Source organism: Xyrauchen texanus, chromosome 25 (genome assembly GCF_025860055.1).
Source record: "Xyrauchen texanus isolate HMW12.3.18 chromosome 25, RBS_HiC_50CHRs, whole genome shotgun sequence".
Taxonomy (NCBI): domain Eukaryota; kingdom Metazoa; phylum Chordata; class Actinopteri; order Cypriniformes; family Catostomidae; genus Xyrauchen; species Xyrauchen texanus.
The window spans coordinates 2,738,389-2,766,370 of NC_068300.1; the positions used below are offsets into that span (position 1 = coordinate 2,738,389).

At 38.7% G+C, this 27,982-nt stretch overlaps 1 protein-coding gene across 1 annotated transcript in view; it reads left to right on the plus strand.

The window, feature by feature from the left end:
* LOC127618927 (zinc finger protein 271-like) overlaps window positions 1-27,329 on the plus strand; it is a 101,168-nt gene extending 73,839 nt beyond the window's left edge. The window contains 5 exon segments of the mRNA XM_052091631.1: window positions 1,963-2,103; window positions 2,200-2,704; window positions 5,022-6,155; window positions 25,998-27,135; window positions 27,137-27,329. Of these exon segments, the coding sequence (XP_051947591.1) occupies window positions 2,005-2,103; window positions 2,200-2,704; window positions 5,022-6,155; window positions 25,998-27,135; window positions 27,137-27,329 (3,069 nt within the window). The 5' untranslated portion in view covers window positions 1,963-2,004.
* The last annotated feature ends 653 nt before the right edge of the window (window positions 27,330-27,982 follow it).

Sequence of the window (27,982 nt, forward strand, 5' to 3'; positions counted from 1 at the left end):
AAAGTAACCACAAAATTAAACATTAATAATCTATATTAAACATGGTTTTGGTCACAAAAAACTAAAACAAACATGTCCCACCTCAGTCATGTTTTCTACAATATTACTATAGTAAAACCATGTTTCAGACCAAAAACATTACACTGTCATGGTACACCATTTCTACTATAGTAAAGCCATGATTTTCTATTGTATGTTTTTTTTTATTTTTGGCTTCAGTGTGTTTTTATTTTACTATAGATTTATCATGGTTAATCTTGTGATTACTGTGGTATTTGAAGTAAAACCATGATTAAACTTCTACAGTAACCACAGTTAAACTATGATATTTCTGGTCAAACCACAATAACACAAAATTAACCACAGTTTTCATTTTCCTGTATTATTACTATGGTGTCCCTTTGAAAATCATTGTTAAAATATGGATACTGTAATAAAACATTTACATTTATTCATTTGGCAGACGCTTTTATCCAAAGCGACTTAGAAAAAAAGCGATCATCTTAAGGAGACAGTGGTACGAATAGTGGCCCATTACAAAGTTTCACTATCATCAGAATAGTATACAAAACAGATTTAAGTGCAACAAGAAATGTAAATAACTTTAAAAAAAAATAAAAAATTTAGTGACCGGTTAAGTGCTTTTGGAAAAGATGTGTTTTTAGCCGTTTTTTGAAGATAGAGAGTGAGTTAGCTTCCTGGATTGAGTCGGGAAAGTCATTCCACCACCATGGTACGACATAGTATGATGAAACTGAAAGTCCGGGAAAGTGTTTTGGTGTGACAAGGCGACGTTCCTTAGCCGACCTTAGGCTTCTGGTGGGAACGTAGCTCCATAAATGTGTGCATATTGCTAATTGTGTACCTTTCGCCTCCCAGATGTCATAAAATGGGGAGATTATTGAGACAATTCATTGAAATTAGCCAGCTTACTGTCATTTTAATTTCACAAATAAATGCAATCAGAAGATGTGGAATTGCAATCAAAAGGGAACAGTTGTCCTTCTGATAGGACAATAATATTGGTCCTGATGTTGCACCAGTTGCTGGTTGCCACCGGTTCTGACCCGAAAGCAAATCGTCATGGCCTCTTCAAGCTGGCAACCTGCATCAAGTAGTGGGGGAATCTTTCGGACTTACTATAAGGACCATCCATCGATGTGTATATGCAGTGTGCAAAGCTATTAAAGAAAAACTGATGTGGTGTAATATCAGGGTTTACATATATGATACATCCATGATATTCAATATTTTGAACAATCATTTAATCTAAAGCATTGCCATCACAACTGCATAATATCTAAAATTTATTTTAGCATCATAAATCAATTTACATATTCTGAAGAAGCTCATCAAATGTGATACGAGGTAAAGAGGGTTAGATTTAAAATATTTAAAAGTTTTAAAATGTTCAAAAGAGCGTTTTCTAAAAGTTCACTCAGTACTGGACAAATAGTTCTGATAGTTTATAGTCTTGAAAAAAATTGTAGAACATTCTGAGAGTCATTCAGCCGACTTTTTTCATCTACAGAACTGGGTAAGGCTAATTTAAGATTGTGTAAAGAAAAGGCAGATATATAGGCCTAACAATATTATTTTTTCATTTGGTCATTTATTTAATTTGTGACGGATGCTTTAAAGTATTCCGTTTCAGGAGAAACAAACAAATGTGAGAATATCATGTTTCATTTCTGATAAATGAGCTTGTTAAATTCATCAGCTGATTGTAAATTAGTTAAATGAAGGCGAGTAAATGTTAAAGTCTGTTATAATATCTGATAATATTCCTGCTGTCTGGAAAATTAAACCAAACTCCACACATTTATATTTATAGGCTACCATATCAGAAACAGAGTTATTTAACAGCTGTTTATAATCCTATAATAATATTTTTGAGTGATGAATGTCAGTCCATTATAATAATTCTGTTTTTGTGTTCAGGTGTTCAACATGAGAGAGCAGGTGGATGTGATCTGCTGTAAATCAGTAGGAACTGATCTGTCCATGCAGGATATTGATGATTTCATCACAGAAATCTCTCAGCTGAAGAAAGAGGTGACGTCACTGAAGACAAAACTGATGGAGAGAGACGACAGGTTACAGGTTAAACATTCATTTCATCCCTAAAGTTGAGATTGTAAGCGTTCAAATGATGTGATATGATGAACAGTACAGATGTGATTGTGTTGTGTTTGTCAGGAGCTGGAAAAGGTTTCCTGTCAATTTTCAGTGTGTGTGACTGATGGGACCTCCACAGAATGTCAGGATTCAGTGTGGAGCGGCAGAGATCAGTCCACACCACAGCGACTGCTGGACAAACTCTCTGAACAGAGATCCAGAGACACACAGGACTCACAGCTCACTTTACTCTGTTCTACTGACGGTAATCAGGGTGATCAAACCCCCACAGAGTCTCTGGATTCTGTCAGTAATACTGGAGAACAGCAGATACCAATGAAGATGTGTTCAGTAAAGCTGGTGGACTGCAGGAACCTGATGAAGATGAGAGGAGAAATCAAAGTAGACAAACAACAGATTAATGAAAATAAGGATGATCAAATCTCCACAGAGCCTCTGGCTTCTGTCTTTAATGCTGGAGAACAGCAGATGCTGCCAGTGAAGATCGAAGTGAAGCAGGAGGATATAAAAGAAGAAAACACAGTAGAGGAACAACAGGGAGATGAAGATGATTATATTTCTTCAGGTATGTTTTTTCCTTTAATGATTTACATTTTCATGTCAATCGATTGTCATTTTACAAGTCGTTTATGAGCTCGCCCACTCTATCGATTTGCTTTACCTCATAATCGAGATCCCCCACTTGTTGTGTGACCTCAAAGGGTCTTTGCCACTTGGTGAGTAATTTGAAGCTCGATGTTAGGAGTAATACGACAACTTTATCTACCGGTGCAAATTCCCACCGGGGAATACAGTCGGCTCTGTCGTTCTTGAGCTTGGAGCAAAGTCTCCTGTGTTAGTTGCCCCAAAGTGTGGAGTTTTGCTCTAAGATCAAAAACATATTGAATTTCATTCTTGCTATCTGAAGGTCCCTCCTCCCAAGCTTTGCAGATGACGTCAAGTACCCCGCTTGGGTGCCACCATATAGCAGCTTGAATGGGGAAACCCCAGTGGAGGCTTGTGGGACCTCTCGTACTGCAAATAAAAGGGGATCGAGCCATTTATCCCAATTTCTTACATCCTCATGCACGAATTTACAAATCATGTTCTTAAGGGTTTTATTAATTTGCTCCACCAGGCCATCTGTTTGTGGATGGTAAACGCTAGTGCGAATTGACTTAATGCCTAATAATTCGTAAAGCTTGCGTAGTGTCCGTGACATAAAGGATGTGCCCTGATCGATGAGGATTTCTTTCGTAATCCCCACACGGGAGATTAATTTGAAGAGATTTTGCGCAGAGGCACTGCTTCCGGATATTGGGTTGCATAATCCACTAGAGCTAATACAAAGCGGTGTCCACGTGATGTCCGCTCTAATGGCCCAATGAGGTCCATACCAATTCTTTCGAAGGGGACCTCGATTAGAGGAAGGGGGCGCAAGGGCACTTTTGGGGTGGCCGGTGGATTCACCAGCTGACATTCACGGCATGCCTCACACCACACGCAGACATCGCCGCCTATTAAGCGGTTCAGTGTTTTCTTTTCCCCAAGGTGACCTGTAATCATATTATAGTGAGCCGCCTGGGACACCATTTCCCAGCAGCTCCATGGTATTAAAAGCTGGGTTGTATCTTCTTTTTTTTTAGCATCCTGCTCACTCTATACAACCGCTTGTAAAATAGGGATATGAAAGTGCGACACTCGGCCGGAGTTGTTGACCATCAATCACTATCACTTGGTCGAATGTGTGATTGATGGTTTCGTCTCTCATCTGCTCCAAAGGGAAATCCCCTGAGGATGGGAGGGGCCGTAGCTTCTCCCCCCTAACATCATTTTGACGTGAAGATGGCCCAGCTTTGCCTCCCCTGCCGGAGCATCACACAAATCACATCTCATCGCTTTTATGCAGAACCCATGTGCACATATTCCCATTAATGTATTTCTAAATTCAGGCCAATTAGTCCCCAAAATCAACAGAAGGGTGCTCTGTTTTGTTCCCGGAAATTTAATCAACAGGGTCACCATAGTGTATTTGTGAATATCCCCATGCATACACTTCACCCTCACCGTTTTAGCTGTGCCCAATGCCTCGGGTTGAACCAAGCATCGGTGGACCTTGGTTTGATGACAACCTGTGGCCACCAATGCATGGTGAGTATCCCCCTTGATCCTTACCGGTATGTGGTAAGCTCCGGCCCGGTCGGGGGCAGCCTGCGGGGTGCCGGGGATCCGGACCACTGGCCCAGATGCCACACCCACATCGCCGGACACATCCACACTTCCACTCCTGTTTTATTTTACATTATGTGGAGGGCCTTTTCCATAGCTGAGACAATGGATGGCTCCTTATTTCTGTGGTTTGATTTAGAGAGTCTTTTAAGTATAAATAAATAGTAAATAAATCAACTTTAGTATTTCTTTAAAACTAAACTAAAATCCTAAGCACATTAAAAAAACATTTAACTACAACTTTTACAGTATAAAAATTATGTATTATACAGTATTTTCTCTCTATTAAATGTAATATTAATCTATACTAGTTACCAGTTAGTGTTACTCCAGTTTAGTAAGGATGATTATCAGGGTTGCCACAATATACGGTGTTGCCGGTTTTACTTGGTAGAAGGGAAAACACCAGTGCGAAATTATATACCAGTGGAAACATTATGAATGAGACTTTGCTGATTTCTAGGGTGGGCGGGTGTTAATTTCAAACCTTGATGACTATAATCATTAAATGCATTTTTTAGGCAGAATAAACAGTATATGTAAAAACCTCTTGCCCAGCAAACATCACAAATTAATACTGGACGTTTGTTGTGTTCTGACATTCAATTAATGTTCAAATTGATGCAACGTTTCTTCCTCTTGAATTGAATGTACTTTTACTGTGTTTATTGTAGAGCTGATGGAAGTGAAAGAGAAATGGCAAGTTGAGGACAAACTTCAGTGTCAAAAACATCATAATTTTATAACTGGAGAAAAATCTTTGAGTTGCTCAAAAACTAAGAAGAATGTATCACCAGAAAAGCATAAAAGAAAAACAGCCAAAAATACTTTCAACTGCTCACAGTGTGGAAAGAGTTTCACAAATAAAAGCGGGTTTAATAAACACAGGAAAGTTAATATTGGGGAGAAAACTTACACGTGCCATCGGTGCTGGAAAAGCTTTGCATATACAGTTTGTCTCAAAGGTCATCTCCGCTCTCATTCTGGAGGGAGACCATTTAAATGTGACACGTGTGGTAAAACATTTGTTTTGAATTCAAGCCTAAGAAAACATCTGAAAACTCACACAGATGAGAAGCCTTATAAGTGTTCTTTTTTTGGAAACCATTTTGCACAACTGTCCTCTTTGAAAAAGCACCAGAAAATAAATTCCAGTGTGGGGGCTCATATGTACTTTGAAGGTGGGAAGACCTTTACTACAGCCGGCAGCATGAAACAGCACAAAAGAATCCATACTGGAGAAAAACCATACAAGTGCTCACACTGTGAAAAGAGTTTCACTCTGTCACAATACCTGAAAACACACAAGAGAATTCATACTGGAGAAAAACCTTACAAGTGCTCACACTGTGAAAAGAGTTTCAATCAGTCACATCACCTGAAAACACACAAGAGAATTCATACTGGAGAAAAACCTTACAAGTGCTCACACTGTAAAAAGAGTTTCAATCAGTCACATCACCTGAAAACACATGAGAGAATTCATACTGGAGAGAAACCTTACAAGTGCTCACACTGTGAAAAGAGTTTCAATCAGTCACAAAATCTGACAACACATGAGAGAATTCATACTGGAGAAAAGCCTTACAAGTGCTCACACTGTGAAAAGAGTTTCAATCAGTCACAAAATCTGACAACACATGAGAGAATTCATACTGGAGAAAAACCTTACAAGTGCTCACACTGTGAAAAGAGTTTCACTCATTCACAACACCTGAAAAAACACGAGAGAATTCATACTGCAGAAAAAGCTTACAACTTCTCTTCATGTGGGAAAAGTTTCAGGGCAGCAAGTAATCTACATAGACATGTAAAAAAAGAATTGCACAAGTAGACACACTTTGTAAAAATCATCTTCAGGTCCAACAAGATTTAGTAAATAGTTGGAAAGATGAACCCAAAGATGGAAGTTTTCCAAAATGAGTAGCATCCTCTAAGAATGTCATGTGTATTTGTGATGTTTCATTTGTGAAAGAATCAATCTTTTTAAACCAATCTTTTAAGTGAACTAATCGTTCTCGTTCACCTCTATACACTGACTTAGACTTCATGTTCACTGACTTCAATCCCTTTCGAAGCCAATTAGCTCTAGTTTGATGCACGAGAATGGTTTGGTGATATTTCATCCATGTAAAGACTGACTCTAGTGCCAGCAAATAGGATTTGAGTCCTAGAGCAATTATTGGTTTCACTGGCTGAAGGAATACACCACAGAATCAGAGGTGTCAGTTGTTTGAGTCTTTGTATGTATTCTTTGTATTGAACCAAGTGGTCAGTGTGTGATGTTTTGATCTTCTATTGGTCACGTGTCCTCTCGTCATGCAGATACGCAGTTCAGAGTTCACCAAAGTTTTGCTTAGATATATTTTCTGGTAGGGTTTTTTGAAGTGGTGGGGCAGTGGTGGCTCAGTGGCTGAGGCTCAGGGTTACGGACCAAAAGGTCGGGGGTTCAAGCCCCAGCACCACCAAGATGCCACTGTTGGGCCCTTGAGTAAGGCACTTCACATTTTCCAGGGAAAATTCTTGTAACATGTTTTCTGACATTCATGACTTGATGACTGATAATTTTATAAAATTGCTGTTGTTTTGTGGTTTCCGATGCGTGTGTGTTCTTATCTCTTTTACCCCAGTTTTACCTCTCTTTTATTTATCCTTTTAGTAGATATTCTGTTAAAAAGCCACTAAATGTGAAGTTTCTACATGGTAGATCCCCATGAAATGTTTAAACATCTTTAGTTGTTTATGATGTACCCATTTTATAGCACAGCAATATACATATTCATTTGTTTAGTGTGTTAACATAAAACTATTATTTTGCACATTTCTGCATATTATTTTATGTTTAATAAAGTATAATTCATCCCCATCATTATTGAATACTCATTTTATGTTAGTTTTATTGTGTGCAGTGCATAGATGTACTATTGTAGTATTACGGTTTACTTGCATTATCGTCTGAGGCTGTGCAATAGTATATACAAATTTTCAACTAGAGTTGATGTCCAGGTAATGAGATTTATCTGTGCATGAAAACACTTAACGTGTTACACAGCCCAAAACACAACACACGTAAAGTGTTCATCCGCAAGTTGCTTGCCGTTTTAGGTTCCAAGCACAGATGTCACTAGAGGGCACAAAGTTATGTAGTGCAGCTTTAAAAATAGGCTATACAAAATGTTATGTTGTATAGCACCTTTCACAACACACCGTTTAAAAGCAGTTTTACAGCTTCAAAAATAGACTAGAATATTTTTGAGTGTGTATACACTCAAAGAGCACTGTACACCTACTTATTCTTGCAATTATCTAATCAGCCTATCGTGTAGCAGCAATGCATACAGTTATGCAAATAATGGTCAGGAGCTTCAGTTAATGTTCAAATCAACCATCAGAATGTGGATAAAATGTGATCTGATGTGGCATGATTGTTGGTGCCAGACGGGCTGGTTTGTGTGTTTCAGTAACCGTTGATATCTTGGGATTTTTATGCACAACCGTCTCTAGAGTTTACTTTGAATGGTGCCAAAACCAAAAAACATCAAATGAGTGGCGGTTCTGTGGATGAAAACGTATTTTTGATGAGAGAGGTCAACAGAGAATGGCCAGGCTGGTTTGCGCTGACAGAAAGGCTACAGTAACTAGGGTAACCACTCTGTACCCTTATAGTGAGCAGGATAGCATCTCAGAATGCACAACACATCGAATGTTGAGGCAGATGGACTGCAACAGTAGAAGACCATGTTGACACTTTATTAGGACCATAGTGTTCCTAATGAAGTGCTCAGTGAGTGCATATGTACACTGGCGGCCAAACGTTTGGAAAAATTTATAGATTGTACTTTTATTCACATAAGTGTCATTCCACTGATCACAATGTGTAGTCAGGTCATTCATAATGTGAAAAAATACTATTAAAATAGTCTTAAACTACTTCAAAGAGTTGTCAAATAATCAAATAATCCTCCACATTCAGCAATGACAGCTTTGCAGATTCTTGGCATTCTTGCTGACAGTTAGTCCAGATACTCACATTTCATCCCACACTTCCTCTAGCACTTGCCATAGATGTGGCTGTTTTGTCAGGCACTTATCACGAACCTTACAGTCTAGCTGATCCCACAAAAGCTCAATGGGGTTAAGATCCATAACACTCTTTTCCAATTATCTTTTGTCTAATATCTGTTTCTTTAACTATTCTAACCTTTTCTTTTTGTTTTTCTGTTTCAAAAGAGGCTTTTTCCCTCTTCCCAAACGTCCTCCTGAGTCTTCTCTTTACTGTTGAACATGAAACTGGTGTTGAGCGGGTAGAATTCAATGAAGCTGTCAGCGGAGGACATGTGAGGCGTCTATTTCTCAAACTAGAGACTCTGATGCACTTATCCTCTTGTTTAGTTTAGGGACTGTTACATCTCTTTCTGTCCATGTTTGAGCTAGTTGTCTTTTGTCTTTGAAGACTGTAGTGTATACCTTTGTAGTAAATCTTCATCACTCAAAGCAAAGATTGATTGATGAGTTTCTAGAGAAAGCCATTTCTTTTTTGCCATTTTTGAACTAATATTGACTTTAAGACTTGCCAGTCTATTTCATATTGTGGTAAAAAAAAAAAAAAAACATACACAAAGACCATGTTAAGCTTCATTTAATGAACCAAATAGCTTTCAGCTGTGTTTGATATTATGGCATGTTATTTTCTAGGACCAATTAGCAATTTAGCATGATTATTGTTGGAGTGATGGCTGCTAGAAAGTTTTGATAAAAAAATGACTTTTTTCTAACAGTAGTCAAGTTATTTGGATTTGTATAGCACCTTTCACAACACACATCTTTCAAAGCAGCTTTACAGAAAATCATGCATTAGCAGAAAATGAAACTGTAATACATATAGTGTCTTAGTCATCATTGTGTATTTTGATAAAATATGATTGTGAATTATGTTTAAAAATAGTAATTGAATAATTTGTGTATTTACAAACCTAGTGAGCAAGCCGAAGGCGACTGAGACAAGGAACAAAAAACTCCATAAGATGTTGGTTAATGGAGAAAAATAACTTTTGGAGAAACCAGGCTCTCCAAGGAGCCAGTTCCCCTCTGACTATCATCATGAATATAATGCAAATATTACATAATTATGTGTAGTGCAAGTCTTAAGTGTTAAGGGTCAGTGTTTAAACAAATATTTTGTTTGAACTGTAAGATTAATGACCAAAGTCTTTGAAGATCATGATGGATTAACTGCATAAATTCACATAGATGCAATTGTCCTTTGTTAATTGGCTGATGAAGGGTTTTGTTGGCAATTAACTGATAGTCTGTGTATTTTATTATAAGAGTGTAGTCCATCAATAGATTGAGGTGCATCGCAGTTCAACCAGCCTGTAATTTCGTTGAGATCTATCCTAAATCCAAAGTTCATGCAATGACATATGATGTATCTCATGTCTTATGATTGGAGTTGGCAGCAGTTCATCCTCTGAAGTCCAACATAATAGACTGAGGTGATGTTTGGAGTCCTACACGAAGCAGGAATGGATCTAGATCCAGCCAGTTCTGGTGACCTCAGGGTAGGACTTCTGAGGTTGAGACAGGGATACAAATAGAATAGTAATAGCATAGATGCCATTCAATTTATTGCAGAGTTATAGGTCATGATCAATGTTTCTGGTTTCGGCAGACCTAACTAAAGCAGCCTAATTGTGAGATAAAGGATAAATTAGGTTTATGCCGACTAAATAGATGAGTCTTTAGTCTAGACTTAAACTGAATGAGTGTGTCTGCATCTCGAACAGGAGAATGTTTAATAGTTTAGGAGCCAAATATAAAAATGATCTTCTAAGTTTTGTGGATTTTGATATTCTAGGAACTATTAACAGGCCAGAATTTTGCGATCGTAATAAACATTATCAAATAGAATGTGGGAGAAGGTCACTTAAGTACTGCAGAGCTAAACCATTCAAAGCTTTGTATGTAGTTATAAATGAATACAAAATTTAACAGGTACCCAATGTAACAACGATAAAATGGGGCTAATATGATCATATTTCTTGGTTCTCGTCAGCACTCTGGCTGCTGCATTTTGAACCAATTATGGTTTATTTATTGGACTTGTTGGACATCCTCCCAGTAATGCATTACAATAATCTAGTCTTGATGTCATGAGTGCATTAGTTTGTTTTTCGGCATCAGCAACGGAGAGAATGAGTCATAATTTAGCAATATTTCTTAGGTGGAAAAATGCTGTTCTACAACTGGGACAGATTGGTATCAAATATAACACCTAAGTTCTCCGCTGTTGAAAACGATGTAACAGTACATCCATCGAGAGTCAAATGATATTTTAGCGGCTTGTTTTTAGAGGTTTTTGGACTTAATTAGTTCCTCTGTTTTGTCCAAATTGAGAAGAAGGTCATTTATGGCCATCCAATCTTTGATTTCATTGATACAATGAACCTTGTTTATGTAAATAGCATACTTTTTTTTTTTTTAAGTAGTGGATCATTGTACTTGTGACCTTTTTCCTTTGGACACCAGTATGTAATCAAATAGGTTTGTGTCAACTAGTTAATTGGATACTAGCACATCACAACTTTTAACCACGCTCCACAAAACCTAAACATAACACCAGCAGGAATAGAGGCAACTTATTAAACTGTACAACTGATTTGGCATCATGTCCTGTATTATTGCTTTTTTTCTACACTGCTAATTTGGAGAATTGTGAAATTTTGTCAGGTTTTGAAGAAACAAAGTTGTATAAAGTGGGGTATCGTCGGCATAACAGTGGAAATTTATTTCACCATTCCTGATAATATCTCCCAGGGGAAGCATATACAAGGAGAAAAGCAGAGGCCCTAAACCTGATCCCTGTGGCACTCCATACTTTTTATTTTGTTTGACAATTCCTCATTTACATAGACAAATTGGTAGCGGTCTGCTAAGTAGGACCTAAACCATGCTAATGCAAGTCCACAAATGGCAACATAATTCTCTAGCCTATTCAAGAGAATGTTGTGATCTATCGTGTCGAAGGCAGCACCAAGAGTTAAATGCACTAGAAGTGAAATACAGCCGTGAGCAGATGATAAGAGTCTTTGTACAGTCTTTGTACTGTTATGCGATTAAATCCTGACTGAAATTGTTCATATATACTATTTCTCTTTAGAAATGAACATTTCTTGGGAGGTATGACACTACCTTTTCTAGTATTTTTGACATAAGTGGGAGATTTGAAGTCTGTCTATATTTAGCCATTTCTCCAGGATCAATTTGTGGCTTCTTAATAAGCAGTTTGATAACTGACATTTTAAAGTTTCTTGGGACATGTCCAAAGGAGAGGGAGGAGTTAATAAAATTAAGAGGTTCTGAGATTACAGAGAATACCTCTTTTAAGAGCTTAGTTGGTATTGGATCTATCATACACGTTGTGGATTTTGATGTTTCGATAATTTTTGCTCTTCATGACCTATGACAGCAAAGGATTGAAGTTGCATGTGAGGAAAATTGAGACACAAAATTATTTTTTGAGGTACTGTGAAAGATTGCATAATTCCAATTTTCTGTCTGATTATAAAAATTTTATAAGTAAAGAAATTCATGAAGTCATTACTCTTGTGCTGTGCCAGAATATCTGGTTCAGTTGAGGACTTATTCCTAGCCAATTTAGCCACAGTACTGAATAAACATCTAGGATTGTTGTGGTTATTTTCTATGAGTTTGCTAAAATATGCTGACCTGGCAGCTTTTAGTGCCTGTCTGTAGCTACAGACACTATCCTTTCATGCACCACAAAATACCTCTTATTTTGTATTCTTCCACTTGTGCTCCATTTTCCGAGCTGCTCTCTTGAGAGCATGAGTGTGATCATTGTACCTTCCCAGATAGCAGAAAATATCCGCACAGCTTCTTTTTGCCACCGACCCTAAGCTGTCGGCTATAGGTGCGGGACGCACTGGCGGGGATGAAATGTTTGCTGCCGAATTCATCACTCACATTTCTTACGAGATGCCGCCGGCGAACAGCTGGCGGGCCGACTGCTTCATTTTCTCTGGCTGTTGCCTCCATCTAATGGATCGTGGCCGGTTGGCGGCAAGCCGCTTTGAAATACAAGGATTTCTACTCTCAAAATCAACCAGCCATGTTGGCTATTATTATTTTTTTGCTCCAAAGCCATTAGGGTTTATAACAGATTCTTGACTCTTGATTCCATGATAAGGTAAGGTTTAGGAAATGACATTTAAATTACTTGTAAACTCTGAAGCGATTATACAGTAATATATGTAAAATACATTGAATTATTTTATGCACTTAGGTGAAAATTGTTTACATTTCTTTTATTGATGCATATTTGAGACATGCACCAATAAACCAAAAATAATTCCTTTTGTAAAACTTACTTGGCAATAAATATCTTTCTGATTCTGATTAGGTTTTAAAATAGATATTTAATTCATGGTATGAACAATTTAGCAGAATAAATTGATGAAGTTAGACTTTTCACCAATGCCTGACTATCAGAGAACAGTGAAAGACATCTGCAACATGGCCAAAATCTTGGGTATACTTTATATTTTTTTTATTAATTTGCAACCATGGTAATATCTATCATAAACATGAAAATCCCTGTTTTGACGTGAAGGATAAACTCAATGAAAAAGCTAAATTATCCTCTGGTTTCACAGTTGCGCAGAAATTTCGTTTGTCTTTACATTTTTTCCAACCTTGATTTTTTAGTTATTTATAAGGGATTCATTTGCAATTATGACCTGTACAAATGTTTAAGAAAGTGTTAAAGTCCCTGTAAAGGCAATAAAAAAAAATCTAAACACATTAAAAATGTTAAAAATGTATTGCTAAAACACATTACAAAGACTGTGAACTGTGAAGTACTGATTAGCCTACGTGCACAAGCGTAGTGACGAACTTCCGCTGTCGCCAGCAGTTGGCATATCTTTTTCCGGTTTACTTGCGCGTCGCCCAAAATGTCAGTTTTTACTCAATGTCTCCAGGATCTTCCGAAGATAAGCATCAGCTTTTCAGATTCTTGATGCCTGGTCCCCTGCTCCGACAAGAAAGAGGGACAAGGGCTTTAAACGCTACATATCGAGTTATCTGCACAACTACAAGGGTAAGTATTTTAATCTAATGTGGTGTGCCGGCAGGGCTTAGCTAGTTCGCCACGTGTTCATTTTTAATGTAACTTTAGTATAGAAGCTTGTTTTTTCTTAGTTTTAAAGCAGACTGTTTGTTAATTTTTTGATATTTGTAATATCAATTGTATTAACTTGCTCTCCTCTCAGATTCTAATAAAGATCAGGGCACAGGTGAAGTCACTGTCAGGGCATTGTGCTACAGGTCCATGAGGAAAGCAGAGAAACCTCACAGTTTGAGTGTATGGTGAAGCTAGAATTGATAAGACAGTAGTTATAGGCTTGTTACTTTAATATTCCGGTGTTCCTGGGGATTTAGCAAAGGTAATTCATGTTTATGATAAATCTTAAATGAGTGGCTAAAATTGGCAGGTGAGTTTAACTTGCTGGTCCCCATTTGGGTTACTCTATGCCTTCTTGTTCATGTTATAAGCTTGTTACTTATTATCAGAGCAGGCCCAAGGCATAAGCGATCTAAGCGGCTGCTTAGGGCCCCCGTGGCCACCAGGGGGCCCCCAAGAGCACATGAAATGACAGCTTGATATAATATGTCAATGGACAATGGTAATTATACAAAAACGCAATATTATGTTAACGGGCTGCAGGATGCAAGCACATTCAGACAGCAAAACAGCAATGTCACAATAAAGGACATATCCTCTGGTGCAGAGAAAAGGAAAAAGTAGAAAACAGAGGAAGAGAAAAACAGCGAGATAAAGGTATTTTAAATAGGCAATGTTACGAGCTAACATGCATCAGGCCTGTATGGTAGAGTGGCCAGATGGAAGCCACTCATCAGTAAAAGGCACATGACAGCCCATCTGCAGTTTGCCAAAAGGCACCTGAAGGACTCTCAGACAATGAGAAACAAAATTCTCTGGTCTGATGAATGGCAAGCATCATGTCTGGAGGAAACCAGGCACCGCTCATCACCTGGCCAATACCATCCCTACAGTGAAGCATGGTGGTGGCAGCATCGTGCTGTGGGGATGTTTTTCAGTGGCAGGAACTGTGAGACTAGTCAGGATCGAGGGAAAGATGAATGCAGCAATGTACAGAGACATCCTTGATGAAAACCTGCTCCAGAGCACTCTGGACCTCAGACTGGGGCAAAGGTTCATCTTCCAACAGGACAACGACCCTAAGCACACAGCCAAGATAACAAAGCAGTGGCTACGGGACAACTCTGTGATTGTCCTCAAGTGGCCCAACCAGAGCCCAGACTTGAACCCGATTGAACATCTCTAGAGAGATCTGAAAATGGCTGTGCACCGACGCTCCCCATCCAACCTGATGGAGCTTGAGAGGTTTTTATACTCTAGTCCGGAGAAGAAACAACTGTTGGGTGTACTCGCCGGCGGTAGTGGAGTGGCTCCCCGACCTAGAGAATTGTGTATATCTGCAATCATTTTATTTTCTGGTCTAAAATCTTATAAAATTGAGATTATATTATTATTATAACTACTACTACTATTATTGTTATTATCATTATCACTACTACTACAACTATTATTATTTTTACTATGATTGTTTCAAATTGTCTTGATATCACTGAGTGAGTTTATATCTATATATTTTTTCTCTCCCCACAAAATCACCAGAAAATTGTAAATAATAGTAATGATTACTATTATATGACACTAAATTAACCTATTCCTTAAACTTATCACTGTACCTGTATACACTACTATATACATCTATATATTTTGTTTTCTTTTTTTGTTTGTTTTTTTCCCTTCGTGTGTGTGTGTGTGTGTGTGTGTGTGTCATTGCTCTCTTTGTATAAGCTGATATGTCTTGTTAATTTGTGTGTTTTGTTCAATAAAAATGTATCAGCCTCTTGTTTACTATTGTTAAGGGGGAAAATTAAAATGATTAAATTCCTAAAATGCAGCGTTATAAATAGAGCAGATAAGGACGGCATTCAAAAATCAAACTTGGTTAATGAATGAATCCATTAATAATTGTGCAAAATAATCACTCATGATGAGCTGTTATGGCAGAAACCGGGAGAGTAAAAGTGCATGCTCGTCTATTCTCGGATTTTTCGAGACTTGCCTGTTGAATACATGCATGAATGAACGAACAACATTTGTATTTGTATTCTGTCCCCCAATATTAAGCATGTACGAAGCATGTATGAAGCATGTTTGACGTATGAATATGAATCAATGTAGAACATGAGCGAAAGCAATAATAAAGAATAATCTATTAATAATTATGCAAAATAATCACTCATGATGAGCTGTTATTGCAGAAACTGGGAGAGTAAAAGTGCATGCACATCTGCTCTCGGATTTTCGATAATTGCCAACTGCATACAAGCATTTGCTTTATGCATGAATTAATTAATGAACAACATGTGTATTTGTATTCTGTCCCCCAATATTACAATATCTGAAAATACATTTGTATTAAGAATCATTATGTCTTTAAACATTTTGTGTGAATTATAATGTAATTTACTGTTCATTTACTCCTGTAGATGATGCTGTTGGTTTTCATAACCCATATGTCGAGTGCATTTGCATCAGAACTAATAACAATGCAATAACAATTGTGCGTGTGTGTGTGTCATATATATTAAAATGTTTATATTACAACAAATCTAATAAACTTTTTTCTTTTTCACTCTATGGCGATTATATATAAAAGATATTTTTTATTTATTTAATTAATTTCTGTAACCATGCGTTATAATGAAGGCTTTGTGAAATTGCAACTTTTTGAATCACAGATTTTAATGAAAGCAGACACATCAAAACTTTTGTTCATCATTTCATGTGACAACACAAATTCATATTACTTAGGAGATGTAGCTCAAAAATCTAAATGATCTTGCTAAATAATTTGAACACTGACTATGACCGCATTAATATTAGAGTTGTATCTTCACCATAGTAGGATTCATAATTTTGCCCTTAGCTCATGTTTTCAACAAGACTAATACAACAACATGATGCATGTTCAGTCTGACTCCTAATACATCTGTTTGCAAAGAACTGTGAGGTAAAACACAATTTCATATCACTTATGAGCAACAGCACTATAATCAAAATAATCAAGATGAACTATTTTAAAACGCATTTCCTATCACGTACATCTATAAAAGATGACAGAGCCAATGAGAGTAAGATATGGGCGGAGCGACACGTGTAGCCCCGCCCCGTTCAGCACGCTACAGCCAGTGAAACTTGAGTGCGTCCACACTCCAGTCCAGCAGGAGACGCAAAAGCGCCATTAAACACAAGAAGAAGAGAAGAAGAAGAACTTATGTGTAAGTGTTTGAATGTGTTTATATTCATTTGTGAGTTTATGTTTGTGTTTTTCTGTGCATGTTGTTTTTCTCTCTTTGGCGTTTTAATGATCGTAATACAAGATTATTATCGTCGTTTGTGGCGGTTTTGTGACGGACTCTTTAAAATATTCAGTTTCAGGAGAAACAAACAAAAAACTTCGGAGCCCCTTCAGGGAGAATTTGTTTTCTAAAATTGTTTTACTTTCCCTCGCTATAAATTTACCATGATTTTACTACAGTAACCATATTTAACCATGATATTCGTAGTGAAATTATAATACTACAGGAAAACGGACAATGTGGTTAAAAAACATAAATTTGTGATTATTATGGTTTTACTACAATAACTGTAGTTTAACTGTGATTTCTGAGGTAATTTAACGATTGTATACAATCTAACCAAAGTAATCACAAGATTAACCATGAATAATCTATATTAAAACATGGTTTTAGACACAAAAAACTAAAACAAACATGTCCTACCTCAGTCATGTTTACCTCAATATTGCTATAGTAAAACCATGTTTCAGACCAAAAACATCACACTGTCATTGTAACTACTATAAATAAAAGTAAAGCCACGATTTTTTTATTGTATGTTTTTTGGCTTCCGTGTGTTTTTACTTAAAATACCATGATTAAACTACTACAGTAACCAGTTAAACTATGATATTTATGGTAAAACCATATTAACACAAAATTAACCACAGTTTTCATTTTCCTGTATTGTTACTATGTTATCACTTTGATTATCACTGTTAAAATATGGATACTGTAGTAAAATCATGGTAAATATAACACAAAACTTGATCAATGTCAGGACAGAGAGAGAGTGAAAAATGTTTTAATGCAGAAAACGTTACTAACTTTATCAGTGGACATGACGGAAGATAATAAAACTATATCAGCATTTCACACTTGAACATAATTTAAAAATGTAATTTTAATGTTCCAATGTGTTAAATTATAGAGTTTTTATAGAATTGGGCTGTTAGTGTTCCTGCTGTTTTTCTCCTAGTATTGTGTATTTATTTTTAATTTAAAACATATTTGTTTACAAAAATATTGTTTTGTGGGCTAATTCAATGACTGCCGTCTATTATTTTGAATGGTGAGGAAAGGCAACTTTAATAAATGTACGGATAGTTGCAGCAATTAAATTAATTGCAAAGAGTGGCCTTTTATTTGTTCTCCATGCACTTATCGATAACAGGTGCATGATACGAGATATTTGTGTTGGCACTCCTGGAAGTGTCATGACGTGGATATGTTTGCAGTATCGGATCCATGCAGGTATGCCATTAAGACCAATCCATAACAGTGCGAGTAATGCTTCACGTATAATAAATAGTCTTTCAAGTATGTTCAGTTGAAGTTAAAAGTTTACATACACCTTAGTCAAATACATTTAAACTCCCTTGATTGTCCTTGTAATAAGTGCCCTGTAAGTCGCTTTGGATAAAAGCGTCTGCCAAATGCATAAATGTAAATGTAAATTGTTTAACTTGGGTCAGATATTTTGGGTATCCTTCCATAAGCTTCTCGCAATAAGTTGCTGGAATTGTTGTTCATTCCTCCAGACAGAACTGGTGTAACTGAGTCGGGTTTGTAGGCTTCCTTGCTCACATACGCTTTTTGGAGGTTTATTTGGGATCATTGTCTATTTGACCGAGCTTTAACTTCCTGGCTGATGTCTTGAGATATTGCTTCAATATATCCACATAATTTTCCTTCCTCATGATGCCATCTATTTTGTGAAGTGCACCAGTCCCTCCTTCAGCAAAGCACACCACAACATGATGCTGCCACCCCTATGCTTCACAGTTGGGATGTTGTTCTTCGGCTCGCAAGTCTCGCCCTTTTTCCTCCAAACATAACAATGATCATTTTGACCAAACAGTTACATTTCTGTTTCATCAGATCAGAGTACATTTCAAGATCTTTGTCCCCATGTGCACTTGCAAACTGTAGTCTGGCTTTTTTATGGCGATTTTGGAGCAGGGGATTCTTCCTGGCTGAGCAGCCTTTCAGGTTATATTGATATAGGTCTCGTTTTACTGTGGATATAGATACTTGTCTACCTGTTTCCTCCAGCGTCTTCACAAGGTCCTTTGCTGTTGTTCTGGGATATATTATATATATACTAATTGCACCAAACTATGTTCATCTCTATGAGACAGAATGCGTCTCCTTCCTGAGCGTTATGATGGCTGCGTGGTCCCATTCTGTTTATACTTGCGTAGTATTGTTTATACAGATGAACGTGGTACCTTTATGTGTTTGGAAATTGCTCCCAAGGATGAACCAGTCTTGGCTAATTTCTTTAGATTTTCCCATGATGTCAAGCAAAGAGGCACTGACTTTGAAGGTAGGCCTTAAAGTAAATACACAGGTACACCTCCAATTCAGTACAACTCCTATTAGAAGCTAATTGTCTAAAGGCTTGACATAATTTTTTGAAATGTTTCTAGCTGCTTAAAGGTAGGGATGCACTGATCCGATACTGAAGCTTTTAGAAGGATCGGGTATTAAATTAAATCAGGTAGTTCAAAGATGTTATATGTTAAATAAAGCCTGTTATAATTTATAATATTCCTGATGTCAGGAGAATGAATCCAAACTCCACGTACACCTTTATATTTATAGGCTATCACATGAGAAACAAAGTTATTTAACAGAGCTGTTTATAATCCTATAATAATGTTTTTGAGTGATGAATGTCAGTCCATTATAATGTTGATGTTTTTTGTGTTTAGATGTTCATCATGAGAGCAGGTGGATGTGATCTACAGTAAATCAGTAGGAACTGATCTGTCCATGCTGGATATTGATGATTTCATCTCAGAAATCTCTCAGCTGACGAAAGAGGTGACGTCACTGAAGACAAAACTGATGGAGAGAGACGACAGGTTACAGGTTAAACATTCATTTCATCCTTAAAGTTGAGATTGTAAGCTTTCAAATTATGTGATATGATGAACAGTACAGATGTGATTGTGTTTGTCAGGAGCTGGAGAAGGTTTCCTGTCAATCTTCAGTGTGTGTGACTGATGGGACCTCCACAGAATGTCAGGATTCAGTGTGGAGCGGCAGAGATCAGTCCACACCACAGCGACTGCTGGACAAACTCTCTGAACAGAGATCCAGAGACACACAGGACTCACAGCTCACTTTACTCTGTTCTACTGATGGTAATCAGGGTGATCAAACCTCCACAGAGTCTCTGACTTCTGTCTGTAACGCTGGAGAACAGCAGATGCTGCAGATACCAGTGAAGATCGAAGTAAAACAGGAGGAGATAAAAGTAGAGGAACAACAGAGTAATGAAGATGATGGTGATGATCAAACCTCCACAGAGTCTCTGACTTCTGTCTGTAATGCTGGAGAACAGCAGATGCTGCAGATACCAGTGAAGATGTGTTCAGTGAAGCTGCTGGACTGCAGGAACCTGATGAAGATGAGAGGAGAAATCAAAGTAGAGGAAAAACAGATTAATGATGATGATGATGAAATCTCCACAGAGTCTCTGACTTCTGTCTGTAATGCTGGAGAACAGCAGATGCTGCAGATACCAGTGAAGATCGAAGTAAAACAGGAGGAGATAAAAGTAGAGGAACAACAGAGTAATGAAGATGATTGTGATGATCAAACCTCCACAGAGTCTCTGACTTATGTCTGTAATGCTGGAGAACAGCAGATGCTGCAGATACCAGTGAAGATCGAAGTGGAGCTGGAGGAGATAAAAGAAGAGAACACAGTAGAGGAACAACAGGGAGATGAAGATGATTATGTTTCTTCAGGTATGTTTCTTCCTTTAATAATTTATATTTTCATGTCAATCAACTGTCATTTTACAATTCATTTATATTCAAAACAGTTCCCTGTTGTTTTTATTTTTGTTTAAGTGCTCAGTTTAAAAAGGTGCAAGTACTACAGTGTTTTTTTGCACTGCTTTTTACCAGCGGTGCTGCACGTATTTGGATCTGCAGTGTAGCAGTGGGGAACAAAGAAAAGAAAAAGTGATGATTTGTGCTTTCCTCATCTTAAGAAAAGAAAGCTGCAAATAATGAATAAGTACACTGTATTATTCTTTTATCGTCATACATTGTTAGTTGGATTTCTAAGCCAGTGGTTCTCAACTGGACAGATTTTTCAATTGATATCAAGTGGCGACTCACCATAGTAAAGAACACAACCTGTATTTAAAGGGTCATGAAACACTAAACCACATTTACTGAGATGTTAACAGATATGTACAACGATAAGCCAAAACATTATGACCACTCACAGTTTAAATAAATCAGCCTCAAGATGGCGCCGAGTATGGCTGCTGCGTTGCGAGCTCCGTTACAACACTGTGGTTTATTGTTTGTTTTGTTTACAGTTCTTTGGTTTTTTGTCTTGGATGTTGTCTGCCTTATTGTTTACGACAGACAAATGCTTTTGGACATTGGTTCTACAATTACACATCGAAAACCGGACTTCAAATTCCTTAATGCCGACCCGCTGTTTACAAACACGCCGGCGGAGCCCTTTGTCTGGGCTGCTCGGCCGCGTAAACGCAGAAGGAAAAGGGGAAAAAGAGCCGCCGTTCTCATCAGAGTAAGACGTCATGCAAATCGACCCCCGCTACCCAGTATACTACTGGCAAATGTTCAGTCTCTGGACAACAAGCTCTGCGAGCTGAGAGCGTGGATCTCTTTCCAACGAGAGACGAGAGATTGCTGTGTGGACCGGGTTTTAGACCATTGTTACTCTCCTTTCCGGGATGGCTACAAATCCCTCCCCCGCCCCCCATTTGGCAAATCGGACCACGCTTCCGTTCTGCTTTTGCCCACTTACAGGCAGAAACTGAAACGGGAAGCACCCACCCTCAGAACGATCCAGTGCTGGTCGGACCAATCAGACTCTGCGCTACAAGACTGTTTAGATCACGCGGACTGGGAGGTGTTCCGGTCCGCCTCTGATGACGACATCGAGGTTTACGCTGACAGCGTAACGTGTTTCATCAGGAAGTGCGTAGAGGACGTTGTTCCGACCAAAAAAATACGGATATACCCCAACCAGAAACCATGGGTTAACGGCGATGTTCGCGCGGCACTCACTGCACGGACCTCCGCTTTTAATTCTTCTAACGCGGAGGAGCGTAAACAAGCCAGTTATGCCCTCCGTAACTCTATCAGTGAAGCCAAATGCCAGTACAGGCACAAACTTGAAGGTCAGTTCAACACAACTGACTCCAGAAGTATGTGGCAGGGAATTAATACCATCACGGACTACAAACGGAATAAAGACTCCGCCATGAACACCGCTGCATCTCTCCCCCTTAATACATTTTATGCTCGTTTCGAGGACAACAACACCGCCCTCGCGGAGAGAGCATTCGCGGCTGACGTTTTAGAGGTTGGTTCACTCTCCGTCTCTGTTGTGGATGTAACCCGATCCTTCCGACGGGTGAATATCCGTAAAGCTGCGGGTCCAGACGGCATTCCGGGCCGCGTCATCAGAGCGTGCGCGAATCAACTGGCAGGTATTTTTACGGACATTTTCAATCTGTCCCTCTCCCTGTCTGTAGTCCCCACATGCTTCAAAACATCAACCATTGTGCCTGTACCGAAGCAAGCCACAATCACTTGTTTAAATGACTGGCGTCCTGTTGCTCTGACCCCCATCATCAGCAAATGCTTCGAGAGGTTAATCAGAGATTACATCTGCTCTGTTCTGCCCACCTCTTTGGACCCATTGCAGTTTGCCTACCGCAACAACCGCTCCACTGATGATGCCATTGCATCTACAATACACACTGCTGTCTCCCATCTGGAAAAAAGGAACACATATGTGAGAATGTTGTTTGTAGACTACAGCTCAGCATTCAACACCATAGTGCCCTCCAAGCTTGATGAGAAACTCCGGGCTCTGGGCTTAAACAGCTCGCTGTGCAGCTGGATCCTGGATTTCCTGTCAGGCAGATGTCAGGTGGTTAGAATGGGCAGCAACACATCCTCATCACTGACCCTCAACACTGGAGCCCCGCAGGGCTGTGTTCTCAGCCCACTCCTGTATTCACTGTACACACATGACTGTGTGGCAACACATAGCTCCAATGCCATCATTAAGTTTGCTGACGATACAACGATGGTAGGTCTGATCACTGACAATGATGAAAGAGCCTACAGAGAGGAGGTGCACACTCTGACATGCTGGTGTCAGGAGCACAACCTCTCCCTCAACGTCAGTAAAACCAAGGAGCTTGTAGTGGACTTCAGGAAGAAAGACAGAGAACACAGCCCCATCACCATCAATGGAGCACCGGTAGAGAGAGTCAGCAGTTTCAAGTTCCTCGGTGTCCACATTACTGAGGAACTCACATGGTCCGTCCTCACTGAGGCCTTTGTGAAGAAGGCTCACCAGCGCCTCTTCTTCCTGAGACGGCTGAGGAAGTTTGGAATGAACCAACACATCCTCACACGGTTCTACACCAGTACTGTAGAGGTGGCTGCATCACCGCCTGGTATGGCAATAGCACCGCCCACAACTGCAAAGCCCTGCAAAGGGTGGTGCGAACTGCCAGAAACATCATCGGAGGTGAGCTTCCCTCCCTCCAGGACATATATACAAGGCGGTGTGTGAAAAAAGCTCGGAGGATCATCAGAGACTCCAGCCACCCGAGTCATGGTCTGTTCTCACTGCTACCATCAGGCAGGCGGTATCGCAGCATCAGGACCCGCACCAGCCGACTACATGATAGCTTCTTCCCCCAAGCAATCAGACTGTTGAACACTTGATCTATCAGGATCAGTAATTAGCACTGCACTTTATTCATCTATAATCTCACACTGGACTATCAACATTTTCTCCTCAATACAACTACTTGTATATATTTCATATACTCTTATTGTATATTGTGTATTCTATATTGTGTGTATTGTCTACTGTACATTGTATATAATTATTGTGCTGTGTAAGTATGTGTACATTTGATATGTAAATTGTGTTGTGTACGTATGTTGTTTATTGTAATTGGTATATGTCTCGTCACTGTCATGACTGCTATGTTGCTCGGACCTGCACACAAGAATTTCACCTACTGTTGCACTTGTGTACGTGGTAGTGTGACAATAAAGTGATTTGATTTGAAATACCGTTATTCATCTCCTAACAAGGCCACATGTCAAGGTTTGGGTAGATTAAATGGTAAGCAACATTCAGTTCTTGTTTTGAACATGTTGAATGCAGGAGAACTAGGCAGGAGTAAAGACGTGAGTGACTTTGACAAGGGCCGAATTGTTATGGTCAGACGACTGGGTCAGAGCATCTCTGAAACAACTTGTGGGGTGCTCCTGGTCAGCAGTGGTGAGTACCTACTGACAGTGGTCTGAGGAGGGACAAACCACAAATCGGAGAAAGGCTGTTGGGCACCCAAGGACCATCGATGCACGAGGGCAACGAAGGCTATCCCATCTGTTCTGAACTGACAAAAGTCACAGAACATTTGAATGATGGTTACAGGAGGAATGTGTCACAATATCAGTGCATCACACCCTGCTGTATATGGTGCTGCACAGAAGTGGACCTTGAAACAGTGGAAGAAGGTCGCCTGGTCCGATGTGTCATGCTTTCTATTAGATCATGTGGACGGCCTTGTCCATAGGTGAGACTATGGATTACTCCTTATGTCTCTGGTTACATTTAGATATAAAATAAAAAAGAAATGGCAAATAAATAAATTTTAGTATTTCTTGTTAAAAAAAAAAATGAACTAAAAGCCTAAGCACATTTAAAAACATTTAACTACAACTTATAAAGTATAAAAATGATTACTTATACTGTATATTCACTCTAATAGATTTAATAAGAATCTATTCTAGTTACCAGTTAGTGTTACTGCAGTTTAGTAAGGATGATTATTAGGGCTGCCACTGTTACCAGTTTTACTTTGTACAAGGGAAAACATTGGTGTGAAATTTTATATCAGTGGAAACATGATGAATGAAACTTCCAATATCAATACAATAGCCTAACAAATAGAATAGCCTTAAAATAGATTAGTTGCCTAATAAAGAGTTTGTGACCCATGATAAATGAACCTAAATAAAGCATTGAAAGCCAGAGGCTCTTTACCAACGTATCACACTACACATGCATCAAAGTATGCACATTGACAGAAGATGTTTAATTGCAGGTACCGAATATAATGTACATGGTGTGTAACTGTTTGAAATCTTGGATTCTGAATGACACAAGAAATGCTGTTATATACACAGACCTGTGTATGTGCTGGAAATCCCTGAAAACGTCACCTGCCAAAGTTTCTAGTAGGAGGGAAAGAAATGCACACTACTGCTGATTCTAGGGTGGGCAGGTGTTAATTTCAAACCTTGATGACTATAATCATTAAATGCAGTTATTAAGCAGAATAAATGGAGTATATAAAAACCTCTTGCCCAGCAAACATCACAAATTAATACTGGACATTTGTTGTGTTCTGACATTTAATTCATGTTCAATTTGTTGTTACATTTCTCCCTCTTGAATTGATTTTTGTCTATTTACTGTGTTTATTGTAGATCTGATGGAAGCGAAAGAGAAATGTCAAGAACTGAATAAAGTGGAGGACAAACGTCAGTGTCAGAAACATCATGATTTTATATCTGGAGAAAAATATTTGAGCAGCTCAAAGACTAACAAGAATTTATCACCAGAAAAGTATAAAAGAAAAACAGCCAAAAATACTTTCACCTGCTCACAGTGTGGAAAGATTTTCACAAATAAAATCTGGTTTAATAAACACATGAAAATTCATATTGGAGAGAAACCTTACACGTGCCATCAATGTGGGAAAGGTTTTGCATATACAGTTTGTCTGAAAGGTCACCTCCGCTGTCATTCTGGAGAGAGACCATTTAAATGTGATAAGTGTGGTAAAACATTTGTTTTGAATTCAAGCCTAAGAAAACATCTGAAAACTCACACAGATGAGAAGCCTTACAAGTGTTCTTTTTGTGGAAACCGTTTTGCACACCTGTCCTATTTGAAAAAGCACCAGAAAATACATACCGGTGTGGGGGCTCATATGTACTTTGAATGTGGGAAGATCTTTACTACAGCCGGCAGCATGAAACCGCACCAAAGAATCCATACTGGAGAAAAACCTTACAAGTGCTCACACTGTGAAAAGAGTTTCACCCGGTCACAGAACCTGAAAACACACGAGAGAATTCATACTGGAGAGAAACCTTACAAGTGCTCACACTGTGGAAAGAGTTTCACTCAGTCACATCACCTGAAAACACACGAGAGAATTCATACTGGAGAGAAACCTTACAAGTGCTCACACTGTGAAAAGAGTTTCACTCGGTCACAATACAGGAAAAAGCATGAGAGAATTCATACTGGAGAAAATCCTTACAAGTGCTCACACTGTGAAAAGAGATTCACCCGGTCACGGAACCTGAAAAAACATGAGAGAATTCATACTGGAGAAAAACCTTACAAGTGCTCTCACAGTGAAAATAGTTTCACTCGGTCACAATACAGGAAAAAGCATGAGAGAATTCATACAGGAGAAAATCCTTACAAGTGCTCACACTGTGAAAAGAGATTCACTCGGTCACAGAACCTGAAATCACATGAGAGAATTCATACTGGAGAAAAACCTTACAAGTGCTCACATTGTGAAAAAAGTTTCACTCAGTCACGGAACCTGAAATCACATGAGAGAATTCATATTGGAGAAAAACCTTACAAGTGTTCACACTGTGAAAAGAGTTTCACTCTGTCACAATACCTGAAAAAGCACAAGAGAATTCATGCTGGAGAAAATCCTTACAAGTGCTCACACTGTGAAAAGAGTTTCACCCGGTCACAGAACCTGAAATCACATGAGAGAATTCATACTGGAGAAAAACCTTACAAGTGCTCACATTGTGAAAAGAGTTTCACTCAGTCACGGAACTTGAAATCACATGAGAGAATTCATACTGGAGAAAATCCTTACAAGTGCTCACATTGTGAAAAGAGTTTCACTCAGTCACGGAACCTGAAATCACACAAGCGAATTCATACTGGAGAAAAACCTTACAAGTGCTCACACTGTGAAAAGAGTTTCACTCTTTCACAATACCTGAAAAAGCACGAGAGAGTTCATACTGGAGAAAAACCTTACAAGTGCTCACACTGTGGAAAGAGTTTCACTCTGTCATATAACCTGAAAACACATGAGAGAATTCATACTGGAGAAAAACCTTACAAGTGCTCACAATGTGGAAAAGGTTTCACTAAGTCGTATAACCTGAAAACACACGAGAGAATTCATACTGGAGAAAAACCTTACAAGTGCTCTCACAGTGAAGAGTTTCACTCAGTCAGAATACCTAAAAACACACGAGAGAATTCATACTGGAGAGAAATCTTACAAGTGTTCACACTGTGAAAAGAGTTTCACTCAGTCAGACTACCTAAAAACGCACGAGAGAATTCATACAGGAGAAAAACAACTACAACTGCTCTTCACGTTGGAAAAGTTTCAGGGCAGCAAGTAATCTACATAGACATGTAAATATAATTGCCCAAGAAGACACACTGAGCAAAAATCATCTTCAGATCCAACAAGATTAAGTAAATGGGGCAGTGGTGGCTCAGTGGTTGAGGCTCAGGGTTACTGACCAGAAGGTCGGGGGTTCAAGCCCCAGCACCACCAAGATGCCACTGTTGGGCCCTTGAGCAAGGCCCTTAACTCCAGGTTTCTCCGGGGGGATTGTCCCTGTAATAACTGCACTGTAAGTCGCTTTGGATAAAAGCGTCTGCCAAATGCATAAATGTAAATGTAAATAGTTGGAAAGATGAACCCAAAGATGGAATTTTTCCAAATTGAGTAGCATCCTCTAAGAAAATCCCCTGCTGATATTGTACGTTTGCGCACTGACAAACAAATTATCAGTCTATAATTTTAATGGTAGGTTAATTTGAACAGTGAGAGACTGAATAACAACAAATAAATCCAGAAAAACGCATGTCCAAAATGTTATCAATTGAATTGCATTTTCATGAGGGAAATAAGTATTTGACCCCTCTGCAAAACTTGACTTAGTACTTGGTGGCAAAACCCTAGTTGGTAATCACAGAGGCCAGATATTTCTTGTAGTTTTCCACCAGGTTTGCACACATCTCAGGGGGGATTTTGTCCCACTCCTCT